The sequence below is a fragment of the Erpetoichthys calabaricus genome, chromosome 2, assembly GCF_900747795.2.
Source record: "Erpetoichthys calabaricus chromosome 2, fErpCal1.3, whole genome shotgun sequence".
In the NCBI taxonomy this organism is placed as follows: Eukaryota; Metazoa; Chordata; class Cladistia; order Polypteriformes; family Polypteridae; genus Erpetoichthys; species Erpetoichthys calabaricus.
The window spans coordinates 132,359,233-132,380,544 of record NC_041395.2 but is presented as its reverse complement, the minus strand read 5'-3'; the positions used below and the strand labels follow the sequence as shown (position 1 = coordinate 132,380,544).

Genomic DNA, 21,312 nt, shown 5'->3' with positions numbered 1-21,312 from the left:
TGATAAATGACACAATATAACAGTGATTATTGTTGTAAGAGTTTCAGTGACAAAGATGCCTCAACTTGCTGACATTTTAGTAAAAACATTAACAGGACTGAGGCTGGTAATAAACTCAGAGAACAAGACATCATCAGCAAAGGGCATTTGTAGTTAGAAGCACATTCTCCTGCAGTGTGAGGTGTCACCTTAAAACAGTTTGTAAGCACAGGTTTAATGTACATCGTGAGAAGTCATTTTCAAACTTATAACTTTGCAGCAGGAAAGTATATTTGGGTTGTATTGCACTTGCCACTTTTTACATTTTGTAATAAATGCTTTTAATGATAATGAGGAAACTTAAACAGGTAATTATTTAGCAGTTAAGAAATTTTAATATCCATCCATTCATTCATCCATCCATTCAGCCAGCAATCTGCCAAACCCACTATTTCAGAGCAGGGTTGCTGGGTAGCTTTGAATCCATCTTCACTTTATTTACTGTAAATAAATTCAAGTGTGATGGACTGGAAAAGAAAAGTAATTATTGTCACAAGTATTTGACCACAAAACATGAAAGGTTCATAATATTATGGGTTGCATTTGCATGGAATGATGTAGGCTATTTTCATCATGTGGAAAGAATTGAAAATAATCATCATTGCTGAATTATTCTTTGTGCTCCCTTGTAACCTAATTTGATTCATTAATCGACTGCCCCACTAGGAGGGTTATCTTTTAGGATTACTATGCAGCAGTATTTTCAGACATCCATTTTTTATGAATGCATAGAAGCCAGATAAAAAAATGAGGATGCAGTCAACAAATAAAAAATAAACTGAGCATTTATGAGAAAAATTTGAACAGCATCCTGAGACATTTTCAGCCTTCATTAATAAGACATCAGATAACTGACTTTCTCATGAAATTGTAGACAGTGTCAAATTGTAGGCAGCAGAAAATTCAGTACACATTTTGAAAATAGTACATGATGGGTTAGTACAGTATATAAAAAAATCATATTTGCATTTCCAACCTTTGTTAGCACTACCTGTATATCACAGAACACCATCCATTCTCATGTTTTTAATAGATTTTACACATGTTCAAGAGTCAAAAAACATTAAATTATTTTATTTTACCCATCAAATGTTTCTTTGTATTACTTTCTGGTTTTAACAAAATAACATAACATTTAGGAATAAAAATACAGAATAATAATGCAAAACTTGATGCTAAAATGGCAAAAATTTCCACAGCAACCGTAAATTTCCCTGGGGAGCTAATATAAGCAGGAATAAAAGTTATCCAAACGGCACAGAATATCAGCATGCTGAATGTGATAAATTTCGCTTCATTAAAATTATCGGGAAGATTTCGAGCCAAGAAAGCCAGGAAAAAGCATACTAAAGAAAGAATTCCAATGTATCCTAATGCAGTACAGAATGCTACTGCAGACCCTAAGTCACATTCTAAAATGATAATTTCTTTATAAAGCTTAACATTCTTAGTAGGAAATGGAGGTGAAGTAGCCAACCATAGAGAACAAATTAGGACCTGTATTAAAGTAAAGGTACAAACACTGGCTCTCTGCTGGTTTACACCAAACCATTTCATGATATTATTACCTGGCAGTGTAGCCCTAAAAGCCATTAATACAACTACTGTTTTTGCCAAAACACAGGAAATGCACAAGACAAATGTTATGCCAAATGCTGTATGACGCAACATACAGGAATATTCACTGGGTTGACCAATGAAGGTTAGAGAACACAGGAAGCACAGGGTCAAGGAAAAGAGGAGAAGAAAACTTAGTTCTGCATTATTTGCTCTAACAACAGGAGTATCACGAAAATAAAAGAAGACCAATGTGATAAACATGGTAACGCTTGCTCCCAGGAGTGAAAGTGTTCCAAGCAAAATTCCCATAATGTCACCGAATGACAGGAACTCCATACTTTTCAAAAGGCACAGGTCTTTTTTCTCATTTGGCCAGAAATCAAGAGGACATTTCAAACAATCAACAGAATCTGTTAAAAAAATGAAAACAAAATCGAAAAAAAGTCTTTTACGTAATTTGCTTATATTATTATTATTATTTTTTTACTCATAATGTTTCAAAAAAATTTTGTGACCTCAAATGCAATATATTTTTAAATGTTTTGGAAGTTCCATTTTAATCCTTCAATAATTAATCTGTGACTAAACAATATATTTGCTTTTGGAATCAAGGCTGTTTTACTGTGTAGTAAGTAGTATGTCATGTAAGTTAATATATGTAATTTTCTATAGGCTTATAGAGTTATTAATGTCACATGCACAGAGAATAATTGCATGTGCTATGAACATGCAACATGTTGCCATAAAGTCAATGTATGCCTAAAATTGAAACAGTTGCACTCCAGTTTCGTTAAACTATATTCAAAATTTTAGTAGATTCCTTGTAGGCACAAAATTTCCACTATAAATCCATCCTTCCATATTCTGAACTTAGACTTTCCACTAGAGTGTCATGATGAATCAGTATCCCTTAGCAAGATTCAGTTACAGTGCCAGTTAGCTTAACCAACACATCATAGGCATGTGCAGTGAAATCAGAGAACTCATAGTAAAGCTACAGTATGTGGAAAACTGGACTTACAGAGGCATTGTTAATAATTAAACCTTGATCTTTGCAGAAATTAGATGACAGTGTTAGCAGTCAATGTGCTACAGAACTATCTCTAACAGGATTAAAAAAGCAAGTTGACACATATTTGAAAATACTTACACGCTTTGAAATTCTCCAATGTCACTCACTATTTAATATGATTTATTTGTTTATAATACTACTATGATTTGTATTAAGTTGGTTGTTTATGCCCACCCTAGAATTATGAACTATGAACTACAGAACAGGGACATAGACCAACTCTTGGATCTAGGCCTGGTGGCAGAGTGACACAACTTGTGCACTCGGACCCAGTCCAAAAATGTTGAGTGGAGCTTCTTGAAAAATTCCAGCTTAACATTATATATATATATATATATATATATATATATATATATATATATATATATATATATATATATATATATATATATTCACGGCATTCATAGTCTGTGTCACAATCTGATTGTATGGGTGGTTACCTACCAGGTAACGCTTGTGGTTGGCCAGCAATCTGCTAACATCCGCCACGGTGCCCTCAGTTTGTGAGGAGCAGATCATAGAATGGTTGAAATAGTTTACTGTCAAATAAATGCAAAGAGTACACGACACATGTTTCGCCCTCATTCTGGGCTCATCAGGTGTACACACTCCACTGCACTCCCTCTCGGGAATCGAACCTCGGACGTCAGCGCCAGAGGCGATGCCCCTAACGTTGCGCCACGGCGTGTGGTTCGTTTATTTGACAGCATGTAGATCGGGGTAATTACATTCACGGCATTCGTAGTCTGTGTCACAATCTGATTGTATGGGTGGTTACCTACCAGGTAACGCTTGTGGTTGGCCAGCAATCTGCTAACATCCGCCACGGTGCCCTCAGTTTGTGAGGAGCAGATCATACAGTATATATATCCATCCATCCATTTTCCAACCCGCTGAATCCGAACACAGGGTCACGGGGGTCTGCTGGAGCCAATCCCAGCCAACACAGGGCACAAGGCAGGAACCAATCCAGGGCAGGGTGCCAACCCACCGCAGGACACACACAAACACACCCACACACCAAGCACACACTAGGGCCAATTTAGAATCGCCAATCCACCTAACCAGCATGTCTTTGGACTGTGTGAGGAAACCGGAGTGCCCGGAGGAAACCCACGCAGACACGGGGAGAACATGCAAACTCCACGCAGGGAGGGCCTGGGAAGCGAACCCGGGTCCCCAGGTCTCCCAACTGCGAGGCAGCAGCACTACCCACTGCGCCACCGTGCCGCCCCAGTATATATATATATATATATATATATATATATATATATATATATACATAAAGTATATATATATATATATATATACATACAGTATATATATATATATATATACATACAGTATATATATATACATACAGTATATATATATATATATATATACATACAGTATATATATATATACATACAGTATATATATATATATATATATATATATATATATATATATATATATATATATATATATATATATGTCTATAGTGGCAGGCAGCTGTGGGCTATGCCCAGCCGGGATGCCTAGAAGGATCAGGAGAGGGACTACGCCTTCCCCGGACCACAAGAGGGCAGCTCAACCCTATAGGGGCCTGTGGCCACCGCCAGGGGGTGCCCAGACGACTGAGGAGCCCTGGACGTCAGCACTTCCGCCACACCCGGAAGTGCTGGCGGAAGTATTACCAGGGACACCCGGAGTGCTTCCGGGTGCTCATGCGGCACTTCTGTCAAACAAGGAAGTGCTGCAAGAAGCTCATCAGGAGGCACCTGGAGCACATCTGGGTGGGAGTAAAAGGGGCCACCTCTCTCCAGTCATGAGCCAGATTCAGGTGGAAGAGGACAAAGCTTGGAGGAGAGGAGTGGAGGCGGTGATGGAAGGACGGACTAGTGGAAGGCCCAGAATTGGGGGTGTGTAGTGAAGGGACAGTGGGTTGTGTACGGGACTGGAAACTTGTATATATTGTAAATAAACGTGTGTGTGTTTGGAACATTGGTGTCTGCCTGTCTGTGCCAGGGCTGGTCTTCCACTATATATATAATATATATATATATAAAATCAGGCACACCTCTGTATAAAGCAATTAAACTGGAACTGGACTTTATGATCAAAATTGGTTTCTCTCCTTCTGTGAAGATGCCACATGTGAAAAACCCTAGCAAGCTGTAGGGATACTCACACTTCCCCTACTGCCAGCCATACAGTCGGAGCTTGTTCCCATTGTTGAAAGGTTCATCACAATTCAACTTTAAAATGCAGAGAGGAAAACAGAGTGTTGTTTGCATTATAGTATACAATACACTATACTATACAATACAAATGTCTCAAAGTCATAATTTGAGTAAAAATCACATAGAGTACACCCAAACTAATTTCATCCAATTAACATGGGCATTGAACTCCACCAAAGGTTAATTTTCACTGACTCTCCTTTCATGATTTAAGATACACTCCATATTGTGAATTTAAGGATTGCATCTCTTCTGCTCCTCCTTCAGGGTTGCTAAGCATGATGACCTTGGATTACAACTGATGCTTTTCCATATAAAAGTGTGTTTTGGTCATGTAGTTACAATGCCCCTTTAGCACCTACCATGGGAGGTGTACAAAGCACAGCCCCCTGCAAGAATATCTTGTTGCGAAACCTGGACACTCTGGACTGATGAGTTGGTCTGGGTGTATCTTAGAATTACCCAGGAAGTTTTTGAAGAAGTTAGTAAAGATAGGGTGGCCTAGTCAGCTCAACTCAGCATGTGGCTACTGTGATCCTCATCAAGGAATGAGTTATGGAAATAATGATGATTATGTTGAGGCTGATAAGAATGATGATGATGATGACGATGGATGTTAGTGGGTTGTTGATAATGATGACATAATGTTATTGGTGGCCTTATGTTGTATGTCTTTATTGATAATTTTTTTTTTGCATTTATATAGTGCTTTTCTCACTACTCAAAGCGCTTAGCAATTGCAGGTTAAGGGGCCTTGCTGAAGGGCCCAAAAGAGCAGAGTCCCTTTTGGCATTTTACAGGATTTGAACCGGCAACCTTCCGATTGCCAGTGCAGATCCGTAGTCTCAGAGCCACCACTCCACCCTGATGTTTTATTTGTATGAGCTTCACCAAATCTACTTGTTTGATCACTTTTAGTTTTACTTATATTTTTAAAGGAATACAATACAATACAAATTAACAGCCATATAAATTACAATCATATATCTTATCCTAACCATCCACCTAACAGGAGATCTTCCATAACTCTTGACTAATCTTTTTGACCGCTGATTCACCACATATTGGAAGGCTAAGCATTTTAAGATGAGAAATACAGAACATTTTCTAAAGCAGAGGTAAGCTCATGCCTAGTGTGTGTAGCAGTGGACACATATATTTCTTGTTATACAGTAATCCCTTGCTATATCGCGCTTTGCCTTTCGCGGCTTCACTCTATCGCGGATTTTATATGTAAGCATATTTAAATATATATCGCGGATTTTTTGCTGGTTCACGGAATTCTGCGGACAATGGGTCTATTAATTTCTGGTACATGCTTCTTCAGTTGGTTTGCCCAGTTGATTTCATACAAGGGACGCTATTGGCAGATGTCTGAGAAGCTACCCAACTTACTTTTCTCTCTCTCTCTCTCTCTCTCTCTTGCGCTGACTTTCTCTGATCCTGACGTAGGGGGATTGAGCAGGGGGGCTGTTCGCACACCTAGACGATAGGGACGCTTGTCTAAAAATGCTAAAAGATTATCTTCACGTTACTCCCTTCTGTGCTGCTGCTTTGTGAAGCGACATGCTGCACGGTGCTTCGCATACTTAAAAGCTCGAAGGGCACGTATTGATTTTTGATTGTTTGTTTTTCTCTGTCTCTCTCTCTCTCTCTCTCTTTCTCTGCTCCTGACGGAGGGGGTGTGACCTGCCTCCTTCAACAGCTTTGTGCCGCGGTGCTTTGCATACTTAAAAGCCAAACAGCCCTATTGATTTGTTTGCTTTCCTCTCTCTTTCTGACAGTCTCTGCTCCTGACGCGCACTCCTTTGAAGAGGAAGATATGTTTGCATTCTTTTAATTGTGAGACGGAACTGTCATCTCTGTCTTGTCATGGAGCACAGTTTAAACTTTTGAAAAAGAGACAAACTATTGTTTGCAGTGTTTGAATAACGTTCCTGTCTATCTACAACCTCCTGTGTTTCTGTAAAAATCTGTGACCCAAGCATGACAATATAAAAATAACCATATAAACATATGGTTTCTACTTTGCGGATTTTCATGGAGGAGGGATTACTGTAATGTTTTTCAGTCATTATCCACAATAAATCATGCCATTAATTGAAGTCTTTCATGAACCAGCACTATAGTTTGTATATGTAAATATGTTTTCCGTTTTCTAGAATATAAAATTTCATACCTGTTGTGTTACTTATTTCACCTTCAGCACATGGCAAACAGTCAAAACAGCAAGCAGGTCTTCCCTTCTGAATAGCTTTTCGGGTTCCGGGGAGACAGCTTACACTGCAAACTGATATAGGCACCTAAAACAGAAGGATACAGGTATTTTTTAGTTCTCTTTTTTAGTCTTTGATTAGAAATCAAGACTGTTTAAAAACCTGATTTAAAATCCTGAAAATTACAATGGTACAAATGTAAGATCTATCAGGATCAACCAATAAACAATAAGGACATATATCAGAAGTAATACCTAATAGTGCTTGTTTGTACTGAAGTAATTTAAAATAGCACTTCTCAAAATTGTTTCCATATTCTTTCAATATAATATAAATTGAATGATTTTTTTTTACTTTAGTTATACTCTTGAATAAAAGCATGCATTTATTTCATATTTGGAGTAAAGTCTTCACACATTATACACTTCACATCATTATTAATATAACATGGAAAAAGTTTCTGCTTTAGGCATGTGTGCAGCATTTCCTTTCATCCTACACTTACACAGATCATTGTAGACACAGAACACACATGAAATGTATGTATTCCAAATAACGATATTATTTACCCTATACTACTCCAGGCACCTCACACTACAATAAAGAGACTTGAGCTGGCAGACATTTGCGACTGACTTCAGCTCCTTTGGGGGTCTCGGGATGATGGGGTGGAGGTTGGATAGTAGGCTGCTTGCTGCTTGTGTTGATCGACACATTTGCAAAACAATGGGATTCTAGTGTTAAAAAAATATTACTTAAGTCATTCCTGCTGCCTCTGGTAGCTATATGCTGCCATTAAAGTATTATTTTGTAATCAAAATCAAAAATGATAATGTAATAATCTCAAACCCACTATTTAGGGTCATGGGCGGACACACACTATCACAGCTATATTGTGCACAAGGCAGGAACCTACCCTGGACATGATGGCAGTCCATCGCAGGGCCGATTAATTACAGTGTCAATTCAGAACAAAATGAATCAGAATGTTAACTAGCCAAACATCAGTCATTCAAGCTGCCAGTTATCTGAAGCATCACCACTCTCCAAAAAAAAAAAAAAAAAAAAAACTTACAGTATCTACTTTTAGTGTACTGGTTGTTATGCTAAAGTATTACTCCTGCTGCTTAATGCATTCATTTTCAATTATTTATTTGAAGATAAATGCAGTACAGTTTGTGATGAGTGGAACAACAAAGGTTTGTTTCTCATACAGTTTTGTGAGGATTCCCCCAAAAAATCATTTTGTTTTGAATTTCCCAGTTGTGAAATGTAAAACTCACTGAAAGTTGTTTTGAGTAAAAAAAACATTGCCCCCTAAGAATTTTTTTGCAGCCAGGCCCTCCACCGCCACCCAATCTTCCACACCTCCTTCTATTTGGCTGCATATTCACATGACCTCACAATGGTCATTTCATGTCAGAGGTAACACCATCTGCAGTCACTTTCCTTAACTCTGTAAGCTGATCCATGCCGGGATCCTTCTACAGCAGTGTTACTTAAACAAGATATCTCTAATTAGGTCATGTCGATTTGTGATTTACAATTGAAGTGAATGAGAAAGAGTCACGAAAGATTTGAAAAACGTTTACAGAAAAGGCCGCAATGGGGTGCTGCTTGCAAGGCTGGAACAAACCTCTGGGTCCTGTATATCTGTGAATCTTCAAGAGTGCTCCATCCCTCAGATGATCTTCGGTGATGATTTTCCACATGGGAAACAAGCAGCAATGTTAGGGGAAACGGCACGATGATAGGCCGCTGTTTCATAGTAGTTATGGGTCATGAAAACAAGCAATAGGCAAAATTGGGTCACAAGAAAAAAAGTTTAAGAATCACTGTTCTAGAGGTTCACCAATGGCCACACACAAAGGCCAGTGGATTTTAGGAGGAAAGAAGTGTCCCTGAAATGCGTGCAGGTATGTGCAATCTATTTGCACTCCCTTTTCCCATTCTGCACCAGAAAACATTTCCCCATGCTGTTGCACATGGAGAAAAGGCCTGCACAATAGGAACAAATACAGTACATGGTAAAACTACTATACATATAGTATAATGATATGTGGTATAATGGTATATGGTTAAAAACTGGAATGGCATGATTTGAGCAACAGTCTAAATGCATTTCTAAGGAGATGCTTCTGTTAAAAAGGATGAGAGACCTTTTTGCCAAAAAAATGTTTAAAAAGAAAATTCAAGTTTGCATATAGTATTTAAAAAAACCTTCCCAGTATTCATTATAATCTTATTTGTGTGCAATTAATTGTGTAATTTTATTTTTTCTTGTGATTAAAAAGGTTACCATAAAACAGTTAAGTTTAAAATAAAAATAATATAGTATACATTGTTTCTTCAGAAGATTTTGGTTATTATGTACAAAGCACTTCCTAAATAAATTTTTATAATTTTTTTATATTTCAAAATACAGTAGTAACAGTGTATAAAAATGCAATTGTAGGCCTAATCACCCTTTGTATTGTATAAACAGGGTATTCTCATGTATCTTTGATTATCCAAATTATTTAATTAGCTGAACCAAACTTGTCCCTAAATAGTTTCAATAATCAACATTCTACTGTAACACACACATATATGGGATGTAACGGGAAAACTGGAGTATCGAGTTTAGTAACTGTCATTGGTTTAATACAGTGGAACCTCAGTTTACAAGCATAATTCTTTCCGGAAACGTACGTGCTCGCAGTCCAAAGCACTCGTGTATCAAAGCGAATTTCCCCATAAGAAATAATGGAAACTCAGATGATTCGTTCCACAACCCAAAACTATTCATATAAAAATGATTAATACAAAATATAAAGTAAACATACATAAATCAAATGAACCTGCACTTTACCTTTAAAAAGAATCATGGCTGGTGTGAGTGAATTTCTAAACTCTTGTGGGTTTCCACCCAACGGGACGACACGCGGAAGAGCGTCCCAAAGCCGTAAAAACGAATCCCAAAAGATCGTGGACATGCTATAAGCGCCTGCCGTCGATGGGTGATACAAGGAACAAGGAACATTATAAATGTGCAGGGCCCTGCCTGACTGCTGTGTCTGTGTATAGGAGAGTGGCAGATCCCGCTACAAATAATAAATAACCGCGCTGTTGCTGTTTCAAGCTGAATAAAGCTGGTGTTGCTAAAGTACTGAGACTCAGCTTCATGTTTTGGGGTGCAAGACGGGGACTCGCACGTCACAGTGCACACACAAGGCGGGGACCTTGGCGGTCCGATCCTCGGCTAAAGAAGGAGGCTCTTGGGACGTGGAATGTCACCCCTCTGAAGGGGAAGGAGCCTGAGCTAGTTCGCGAGGTAAAGAGGTGCCGGCTAGATATAGTCAGGCTCACCTCGACGCACAGCTTGGACTCTGGAACCAATCTCCTTGAGGGGGGCTGGACTCTCTACCACTCTGGAGTTGCCCCCGGTGAGAGGCGCCGAGCGGGTGTGGGCATACTTATTGCCCCCTGACTTGGAGCCTATACATTGGGGTTTACCCTGGTGGACGAGAGGGTAGCCTCCCTCCGCCTTTGGGTGGGGGGACAGGTCCTAACTGTTATTTGTGCATATGCACCAAACAGCAGTTTGGAGTACCCACCCTTTTTTGAGTCCCTGGAGGGGGTGCTAGAGGGCATACCTTCTGGGCACTCCCTCGTACTGCTGGGAGAGTTCAATGCTCACGTGGGCAATGACAGTGAGACCTGGAAGGGCGTGATTGGGAGGAATGGCCCCCCCGATCTGAACTCGAGTGGTGTTTTGTTATTGGACTTCTGTGCTCGTCACGGATTGTCCATAACGAACACCATGTTCAAGCATAGGGGTGTTCATATGTACACTTGGCACCAGAACACCCTAGGCCTCAGTTCGATGATCGACTTTGTAGTCGTGTCGTCGGACTTGCGGCCACATGTCTTGGGCACTCGGGTGAAGAGAGGGGCACAGCTGTCAACTGATCACCACTTGGTTGTGAGTTGGCTTCGATTGTGGGGGAGGATGCCGGTCAGGCCTGGTAGGCCCAAATGCGTTGAGTCCGAATGGGCCATGTTCCGTGCCTCTATTGTTGAGGCGGCTGTCTGGAGCTGTGGGCGTAAGGTGGTCGGTGCCTGTCGTGGCAGCAATCCCCATACCCGTTGGTGGATAATGGCGGTGAGGGAGGCTGTCAAGCTGAAGAAGGAGTCCTACCGGACCCTTTTGTCCTGTGGGTCTCTGGAGACAGCTAATAGGTACCGGCAGGCCAAGCAGAATGCGGCTTCGGTGGTTGCTGAGGCAAAAACTCGGGCATGGAAGGAGTTTGGGGAGGCCATGGAGAACGACTTTCGGATGGCTTTGAGGAGATTCTGGTCCACCGTCCGGTGTCTCAGGAGGGGAAAGCAGTGCAGTGTCAACACTGTATATGGTGGGGATGGTGCGCTGCTGACCTCGACTCGGGACGTTGTGGGTCGGTGGGGGGAGTATGTTGAAGACCTCCTCAATCCCACTAACATGCCTTCCAATGAGGAAGCAGAGCCTGGGGACTCGGAGGTGGGTCTCCCCGATCTCTGGGACTGAGGTCACCGAGGTGGTCAAAAAACTCCTTGGTGGCAGGGCCTCGGGGGTGGATGAGATACGCCCAGAGTACCTCAAGGCTCTGGATATTGTAGGACAGTGCCTCTGGATTGGCAGACCGGGGTGATGGTCCCCCTCTTTAAGAAGGGGGACCAGAGGGTGTGTTCCAACTACAGAGGGATCACACTCCTCAGCCTCCCTGGAAAAGTCTATTTGGGGGTTCTGGAGAGGAGGGTCTGTCGGATAGTCGAACCTCGGATTCAGGAGGAACAGTGTGGTTTTCATCCTGGTCCTGGTACAGTGGACCAGCTCTACACCCTTAGCAGAGTCCTGGAGGGTGCATGGGAGTTTGCCCAACCAGTCTACATGTGTTTTGTGGACTTGGAAAAGGCGTTCGATTGTGTCCCTTGGGGAATCCTGTGGGGGGTGCTCCGGGAGTATGGGGTACTGGACCCCCTGATAAGGGCTGTTCGGTCCCTGTACAACCGGTGTCAGAGCTTGGTCCGCATTGCCGGCAGTAAGTCGAACCCGTTTCCACTGAGAGTTGGACTCCGCCAGGGCTGCCCTTTGTCACCGATTCTGTTCATAACTTTTATGGACAGAATTTCTAGGCGCAGCCAGGGTGTTGAGGGGGTCCGGTTTGGTGGACTCAGGATTGGGTCACTGCTTTTTGCAGATGATGTTGTCCTGTTTGCTTCATCAGGCCGTGATCTTCAGCCATCTCTGGATTGGTTCGCAGCTGAGTGAGAAGCGGCTGGGATGGGAATCAGCACCTCCAAATCAGAGACCATGGTTCTCAGCCAGAAAAGGGTGGAGTGCCCTCTCAGGGTTAGGGGCGAGATCCTGCCCCAAGTGGAGGAGTTCAAGTATCTCTGGGTCCTGTTCATGAGTTAGGGAAAAATGGAGGGGGAGATCGACAGGCGGATTGGTGTGGCGTCTGCAGTGATGCGGGCTCTGCATCAGTCTGTCGTGGTGAAAAAGGAACTGAGCCGTAAGGCAAAGCTCTCAATTTACCAGTCGATCTATGTTCCTACCCTCACCTCGGGCATCTGATCAGGATGCCTCCTGGATGCCTCCCTGGTGAGGTGTTCTGGGCACGTCTAACTGGGAGGAGGCCCCTGGGAAGACCCAGGACACGCTGGAGGGACTATGTCTCCCGGCTGGCCTGGGAACACCTCGGGATTCTCCCGGAAGAGCTAGAAGAAGTGGCCGGGGGAGAAGGAAGTCTGGGCATCTCTGCTCAAGCTGCTGCCCCCGCGACCCGACCTCGGATAAGCGGAAGAGGATGGATGGATTCACGTATATGAAAATTTTGCATAGTTTGTCATCTTTCTGTTACAATTTTATACTTACAAGAAAAACACTCTACAAGAATAAAATGAGCAATAATCTATAGTATTATAGGAAAATAGTATTTGGATTAAGGAAGGAACCAATCTTGAAAGCACCTCTCATTAATTTTACATCACCACAACATATTCCTATGAAAAGGCAATCTGCTAAATGTAATAGCTGTTTATATATTTTAAGACGTATATATCAGAAGCAAAATATTTTTTTTAATTTACATAATTGTTAAAATTAGTTTCAGTATATTAACTCTGAGGCAAGATAATGCTGATAATGAAAATGCCTTAACGGATTAAATAACACTATCATCATATCTCATATGAATTTAACTCTTACCTTAACACTGCCATTTACCCAAACAATTTTAGAATTGTTCATGATAAATTGTTTATCAGAAGGTAATGATGCATCATAGAATCCAACTGTCATAAATTCAGTGAACCCTTCATTTGTGAGCTGCCAATTTATTAACTCATATCTCGCCACTGGATCTCCATTTTCATCAAAATATACCCTTTCTCCATTCTTGGTTGTAAAATTAACCCTTTTAATGTAATCTAAAACCTGAAGGAATCATTAATAAAGTGAATGTTTATAAAGAATACATGATGACAGTTTAATTTTAATATATGTGCATGAATATCCACTCATTCACTTACAGCACCCCGCTAATTAAATGTTAGGCTTGTTTTAGCAGCCCTAAACACAAGGCAGATCTCAACCCAGGTTGGAATGTCACACATTAATGGCCCTCTCACCTCTACTAGATCAATCAATATTTGACAGTCTACCTCAGTTTGACATCCGTAGGATGATAGAAGGCATGGTGGGGAACTAAACTTACATATCTCAAGGAAAAGTACACGTTTATAAAAAATGAAACACATACAGACTGAGAAAAATTTGCACACTTTAACCATGCAGTGATCAAGCTGGCTTTCTAACTTAGACTACTCGGGCTTTAAAGCACCAGTATTGGTCGCCTCATCATTATACCACCTTTAAATAAATACTGTACATATAAATAGAATCATAATTTTGTTTCTTACCTCCCATGGTTCAATATTAAGTTTGATTGAACAACTTCCATTATTAGTCTGATAATTTTGACATGAGAAAAGATTATGGAGAGACCATGCTATAGCATATACTGCTTTATAGACATTATTCGAAATTCTTAGCTCGGATACATCACTGTACTGATTATATATATTAGTCAGATTTTCAAATCCAGTGCAAACATTAGGATTTTCAGATGTGCTTTGGATTTCAAAAGAGCAGCTAAATACAGTTTCCCAAAACTCCCTTACAAAATTGTTCTTCATAATCTCAGCTGGACCAAGCTTAATTAAAAACTCTTTTAAGCCTGGTATTACTGCATTTCCTACTGCAAATCCAATTGCACCACCAAGAACTTTATAACCATTTCCCAAAGCCAGGAACCGATCAGTAATCCATGATTCACTTCCAATCCATTGGAGCCCTGTTACATTCTGCTGCAAAAGTTCTCGCTGTAGAACAATAATATCTCCTTGTGCAAGAAAAGTCACAACTACTTTTGCAGTGGATGTTTTAATCACTTCAACAATTTTAAGAATTTTTTCTCTGGGGTCTGTTCTAAAAAATGCCTCTGAATATGCAATGCAGACTCCTTCCAGTTGAGCTGCTTGTACAAAAGTGGCCATTCCGTAGTTTCCATAATCATTGTCACTTCTTATTGCTCCAACCCAAGTCCATCCAAAATGCTTTACAAGTTGGGCCATTGCTCTACTCTGATAATAATCACTTGGTATGGTTCTAAAAAATGCTGGAAATTCGTTTCTATTGCTTAAACATGCACAGGTTGCAAAGTGACTTATCTGTTATATAAAAATGATACATTAGTTATAAAAACATTAAAATTCATATGCGAACAATATAAAGTTGATTGCTCTCTTCTAAAATATGTGCATTTATTTGATCTTATTCATTCATTGTTTCCTTTTTATAAGCTCTTTTATGCAGTTTTTAGAGTTTAGAAACATTATATCATTTATAAAGTAAAATAACACCACATGGAAAAAATATTGTTTACCAGAACAAGTTTTTTTGGGAGTGGTAGCCATATCACTACCAACACTCAGTACAAAGCAAGAACCAAATGCAAGTAGGTTACAAGTCCATCACACTCACCCACACCCATACGGCTGCTAATTTTTAGCTGCCAATTAATCTAACATGCATGTCTTTGGAATATCAGAGTGGCTAGACAGACAATCTGAATGGAATACAAGAAAAATGTAAAAAAATATATATAGATGGGCAATGACCATTACTCTTCAATTGGTACAGATTGTGAAAATTTGTCTTTAATTGTTAGATGGGGCTTTTAGATACAGACACTGAAACTGAAGTACTGTATCAACGGGACTCTTTACATGCAATGTTATCATTCCAAATGTACTTCAGACAACAAAATTAACATTAAAAGTAGACAAAGCAGGTCTTACCACAGGCACCCGGAAAGGGCCAGAGGTGGTGGCTATTGCAATAGTCTGCGATGATGAAGATTGTGCAATTATTGCATGAACAGGTCTCTTGGTGCAGAATTTGTCTGAGATTGTTTCCTGTTGTCCATTAACTAAAGCCATGGCTGCTCTTACAGACTGTGGTACAGACCCACATGCATCATAGATGTTGTAGCCCAATGAAATGTTAGGAAGAATGCTGGTATTGTTATTAATCTCTTCAATTGCAAACATCATAGTTTTTGCAAACTGAAATTCTCTGAAATTTAAACTGAATCGTTGAATACAAGAGTTTAATATAGATTACTTTTCATGCATGAGAACATTTATTAGTAGAACCATTTTGATTTGAATTTTAAGATATTCTAGGCATGTTAGGCATTACTATAAATTACATTATAAAGTAAGGTGGTGATAAAATGTTAAATTATATATGTTACCTTTTGCATAGTAGAGGTTCTGGAAAGGAGTTAAAAGTTGGTTTTGTTGGATTATTGCTTGTGTGTAATGAAAAGATTCCTCCAATCATAATATCTCCATCTTTGGAAAACTGAGGGAAACTGAGATTTGCTTGCAGCCTACATAATGGCTCTTCTGCTCTTATTAACAGCACAAGTAATACAACTGCCAAGAATATCATTTCCATTTAGCATCGGTGCTTTGCATGTGAACACTAGCCTCTGATTACATGCTTTATATAGTTTGCTACATCTCTTGTGTTTTAAGTAATTGCAATTTGATATATGGCACTAATTCCCAAAGTAAGGTTGAGAAATACATTAGATCATTATATTTGTAAATGCAGTGATTATATCAGTATTTTTTCTTGAAGTATTTTTGAATAAATTAACAATCTTGGATTTCTGGAATCATTTGAAAGCATTCTAATATAGTTATCAACAAAAGCAAATCAATTTAATAGTAACTGCTGAAAATGTAAATTTCAATTTGGTAAATTTAACTGTTTGAAATGTAGTAGTTTAATGCAATTCTCTTACATCATAAGCCACTGACCTCCTTATACTGTGTATTTTCAAACCAATTTTGAAAATGTTCTCAACAAATAAGATGTTTTTTGATATACAGCAAAATATTCTAACTATTATTCAGTGCATCGTCTGATGACAGCAGTTGAAACAAAACCCTTGAGCATTCTGTCCATTTCATGATTAGCCTTAAGTTATACCTTTTTCCATACCAATTTAATGGTGAAAGGGATGGCCACCTATCCATTATACATAGTTACAGCCTAAGAATAACCTTTCTATAGTTGTTTTTGAAACAGTATTGTGTTAGCCTTTTCTGCAATACCTGGCCTAGGAAAGTAATACAAATCTCAAGTCTTTCTCATAAATATAGTTTCTTAATCAGTGCCACCATTGTGTAAGTACTTTAACTCTTTAAACTCCTTCATATTTGTCAGTTTCCTGCTATTTTGATTCAACTGGCTATAACTTCATCATCCTTCACTCAATGTTCATGTTCTGCCCCTCAAAAAGATCAGAAATTCTCTTTCAGATTTGTTTCAGACTTTTGCACCTCAAAGAATACTGGTCTGTTATGCACATATGATGCAGCAGAATAGGTTGCAAAATTCAGTTATATTTTAATCAACAATCACTTTAAATATTATTTTTATTTCCATACATGTTGGAACAAGCTTCCAAACACTATAAATGAGTCAGCGAATGTGTCAGGAACACACAGCAAAAAAATTGTTACGAAATATCTACAAGCAATATCTTTAGTTTCAGTGTTTTAAAGCAGTACAAAAAACAATAATTTTCCCGTTTTCAAATAAGTGTTTGTAGCTACATATTCATTATTGAAGGCCAAGTCAGGGCTTATATACTGTAGCTGGTAAAGAAATGATACTGTGTATCCAAATTACAACACTAACAGTTGCTAGATTCAACAGCATTTTTACAAAAAAAAAAAAAAAAAACCTGAAATGTAGAAAGTGTATTGTGGTGTCATTTGAAAGCTGAAACACCTCTCTCATTTAGTAAGTAACACTCTGTCCATCAAATTGTGCACATTTGAATCAGGATGTTCCGGAAAGCCATGTGAGGAGCAGGGTATGGCTGAGATACAGCAATTCGGCAGTTCAGAGTATCAAATATGGCACTTTACAGGCAAAACACTGTACTTTAATTCTAGTAATGATAACTAATGATTTTATGCAGTTTTTAAAAAATATTGCATCATTGTTTGGTTCCAACATTATACAAAGTTATTGTCTGTTTTTCACCTGCATTATTATTATTATCAATCTTTAATTTAATATTATTTATTGTATCAGTATACTGCTGCTGGATAATGTGAATTTCCCATTGGGATTAATAAAGTATCTATCTATCTATCTATCTATCTATCTATCTATCTATCTATCTATCTATCTATCTATCTATCTATCTATCTATCTATCTAAAGGATTAAAAATGCTGTCCATATCTAAATGTTATTTAGGTTCTTGCAGTAGCTAGAGGGTATGTTGTAGTCCACTGTCTTTAACCTTATCTGAAAATGTAACAAATTAATGACATACCTTTATTTTTCTTAAAATCATTTATAGAAATGTATTTTTTAAAATTATATCAGCCTCAATTCTTACTTCAGAGAAGCGCAAATTTGTCATTAAGTATTTCTGAATACATTTATTTTATCATAAGGAGTCATTTTTTGTACTAAAGTCAATGTCCACCAACAAACTACTCAGTAAATTTCTGCCAGTTATATTTTAATTTGTAAAATCTCATGAGTAGTATTAACTGGTCGAAATTTAGCAAAATGTTTTTGACAACAAGTTTGATAGTTTTGCCGCTGACCTTGTTGGCTGAAGTTTTCCCTGAAAATTTGCTGTGTGGCAGATTTTGGCAGTTTTTGTTTTTTTCCATCATCCTATGATAATTTGAGAGGCCAGTGTGACATCTAAAAGCTGTAGCAGACATATTGGATAGCGATGACACTACCTGATCTGTGGTACCTGTCCAATCTGCATTGCACATGTGCAGAACTTTCACGTACAGCATGTGTGCTGTGAGTATACTCCACCTCACACTTTGTAGTGCTGCCCAATCTGCTTCACACATGTGTGAATAATTTACACCAAGTCATATTTCAAAAATGTAGTTGTTGTCTTTTTTGTTCAGTTTTAAGTTGTTGATGTACTGTATGTTAATGTTTGTTTTCTTTATTATCTGCTTGGCTTTCTATACCTGTGCGATGTTCCATATTGTGGGTGGTTCCCAGGAGATGGGGCCACCTGCCAATCACTTCCAGGAACTGCCCTTCACCCTATATATTTAGGGGGTCTTCCACATTTCCTAGTGGTTCATTATGAAAAATCTCTGGACTTGGTGAGTTCTTATGTTTTGCTCTATGTGCAATTTAGTGTATTTTTAACTTCATGCTCAGTTTTTGACTTTGAATCTGTATTGACACTGTGTTTGCTTTGGATTGCCTTATTGTTTATGGCAACTCCTTTTTGGCTCTTGTGCTCCACGTAGCTTCTTCTATGTGACAGAGCATTCTGAGAAACTAAATCTTTTAATTTCATAAGGAGTCTGTGTTTACCCTTACTCTTTCCAGGAATTGGCACTATACCCCCTGTAGCAGGCACTTTGGTAAGTATTCTTGAAGGATTTAGTACTATGTTCTTTGGGACTTCAGCTCACAACAACTATATACACTCATTCATTTGAGGGGTACATTAGCTGACCATAATGAGAATATTATAAACATACTTCATTGTTCTATAGATTCATTGTATGTTGTTTCTTTAAAGCTAATTTAAGCATGTTATGTTCCTCGCTATGCACAAATATCGGCTAGTGACAGGGACATTCCCGCGAGTATATAATGCTGATATATTGTATCACAGACTTAGGAACCTGGAAGATGCAGAAAGATATAAAGGACTCAGAATATAATTTTATTTCAGTGAGGCATGGTGGGTCAGTGGTTAGCACTCCTGCCTCACATCTCAGGTCACATTTTTGGCCACAATAATCAGTCCAGCATAGTTGGCAGATGCTTCTCTAGCATTCAGGGGTATTTAAAAGACAATTGTATTACTATAATCCATTCAAAACTAGTTCATTTCTCCTTTCCCATTGATTTTCATTCATTTCTTTGAGTTCTCTGAAATTTAGGAACATTTCCACAGTTTCGTTGAACTCACGGTGAAGCAAATTAAGCAGGATTCACTCATTACTACTCATGAGATGATCTATTATATGGTTTTGGTATATACAGTTAAGTAAACTAAAACATTTTATTGAATCATTATTGAAACATGATCTTTCCTGTCTAAACTCATTTTGACACATCTGTCTTACCTCTGGTTGGCTACTCTGTCATTAAAAATTGTTTCCATGTATTTGTTAGTTAAGCACATTAAACTTACTGAACTTCAATTATGGGCACTGGACAAATCAAGGGCCAAATTAACAATAAAACCTTTACTAAATTTCCATCATTAGGAAATTCTGATATCATAAAAAGTACAGTTCATAATAAAGGGTTTATATACAGTAGTTTATATACAGTAGTATACCAAACATAAAAAGTTTTTTCTATAAGTGCTATTGAGTATATATTGTCTGTTTGATCAATTCTGCCTTTTCCAATTAACAAGTTCTATAGTTGTTGTTTTTTTTTTCTTCTTTCTTTAAGCATCATCTACAGATACTAAACATCTTTCACCTCAGCGGGTGAAAATATCAGGAACATATGAAATTAGAATATCTATTTCTTTCTTTTACTGAGTATTTTGTTTCTGTATTGCTTTAATTAATATGCTTATATCTGTGTCGACTGTACTGCTGTGACACTGGAAGAGTCCTTTTAGTTGTTGCATTAGAGCCAATATTCTTGTCCCTTGCCTTTATGTTCAATAAAGTGTAAGTTGCTATTATTTATTTGAAATGTTTTATCAAGTTGCTTGGTCTGTGGCGATTTCCTTCATGTCTCCTTACAAGGACATGGAAGAGATATTTTGTCTTTACTACTGCTTTCAGTCCTGGAATTAATCCTAAATGGTCTGAAGTATACAATTGTACTCCAACAATACAAATGTAATTTTTTTATGTGTTATTAACTGGCTGATATCCACCTTTTTAAAAACACAATTTAATAGGCTTACTTTTTGGCAATTTAGTCTAACAAAATATTATGAAAATTTCTATATTCTGATCACCAGATCATAATGGTTCACTAATCTCTGTTGTAGATTCTGGATTTATTACAAAATATTAATGCCTTGACATAATTAGGTTATAATAGGTTTTTATATTTGAGTTTTTGAAATTACCATTTAAAATAACATCCCATTTAAAACTTTAAAACAAAATACAAATAGTACTATTTGTCAAGGAATCTATAAAAACTTGACAATTGTACTATATGTTTTTGTGTATATCATTAAGTAACTGTAGTTTTCTCCAAAAACACGGCTTATTTTCCACTTAAAGTCTTGTATTTCAAGTACATACTGTACCTATGCATCCGTCTATTAATATTTTACAATCTTTTGTTTTTTAATACCCATCGATGTTATGTTCATTCATAACTAGAGGTTTTAGTCAGTTAAAGACTATACACTCACATTTTGCTGACTGCACTGGTTAATGATTGATTTTTATGAGGTTCTTGTTATTTTTACTTTTATAATCTGACAGCTGCGGTGGGTTGGCACCCTGCCCAGGATTGGTTCCCTACCTTGTGCCCTGTGTTGGCTGGGATTGGCTCCAGCAGACCCCCGTGACCCTGTGTTCGGATTCAGCGGGTTGGAAAATGG

At 38.4% G+C, this 21,312-nt stretch overlaps 1 protein-coding gene across 1 annotated transcript; it reads right to left on the bottom strand.

The window, feature by feature from the left end:
• Positions 1-1,016: 1,016 nt before the first annotated feature.
• On the bottom strand, positions 1,017-16,161 carry LOC114643298 (extracellular calcium-sensing receptor-like). Its single transcript, XM_028791901.2, has 6 exons — positions 15,953-16,161; positions 15,495-15,783; positions 14,055-14,864; positions 13,342-13,569; positions 7,076-7,199; positions 1,017-2,009 (listed from the first exon to the last, which is right to left on the bottom strand). Exons 1-6 carry the CDS (start codon positions 16,156-16,158, stop codon positions 1,108-1,110), a joined length of 2,559 nt encoding a protein of 852 aa, XP_028647734.2. The 5' UTR covers positions 16,159-16,161; the 3' UTR covers positions 1,017-1,107.
• Between the last annotated feature and the right edge of the window lie 5,151 nt (positions 16,162-21,312).

Coding starts and splice junctions, on each gene's coding strand:
- LOC114643298 (XM_028791901.2), bottom strand. CDS start 16,158: ATGGAAATGATATTCTTGGCAGTTGTATTACTTGTGCTGTTAATAAGA. Junction 15,784..15,952: donor GAACCTCTACTATGCAAAAG/GTAACATATATA, acceptor TCAACGATTCAG/TTTAAATTTCAGAGAATTTC. Junction 2,010..7,075: donor TGAAATAAGTAACACAACAG/GTATGAAATTTT, acceptor TTTTTTTAACAG/ATTCTGTTGATTGTTTGAAA.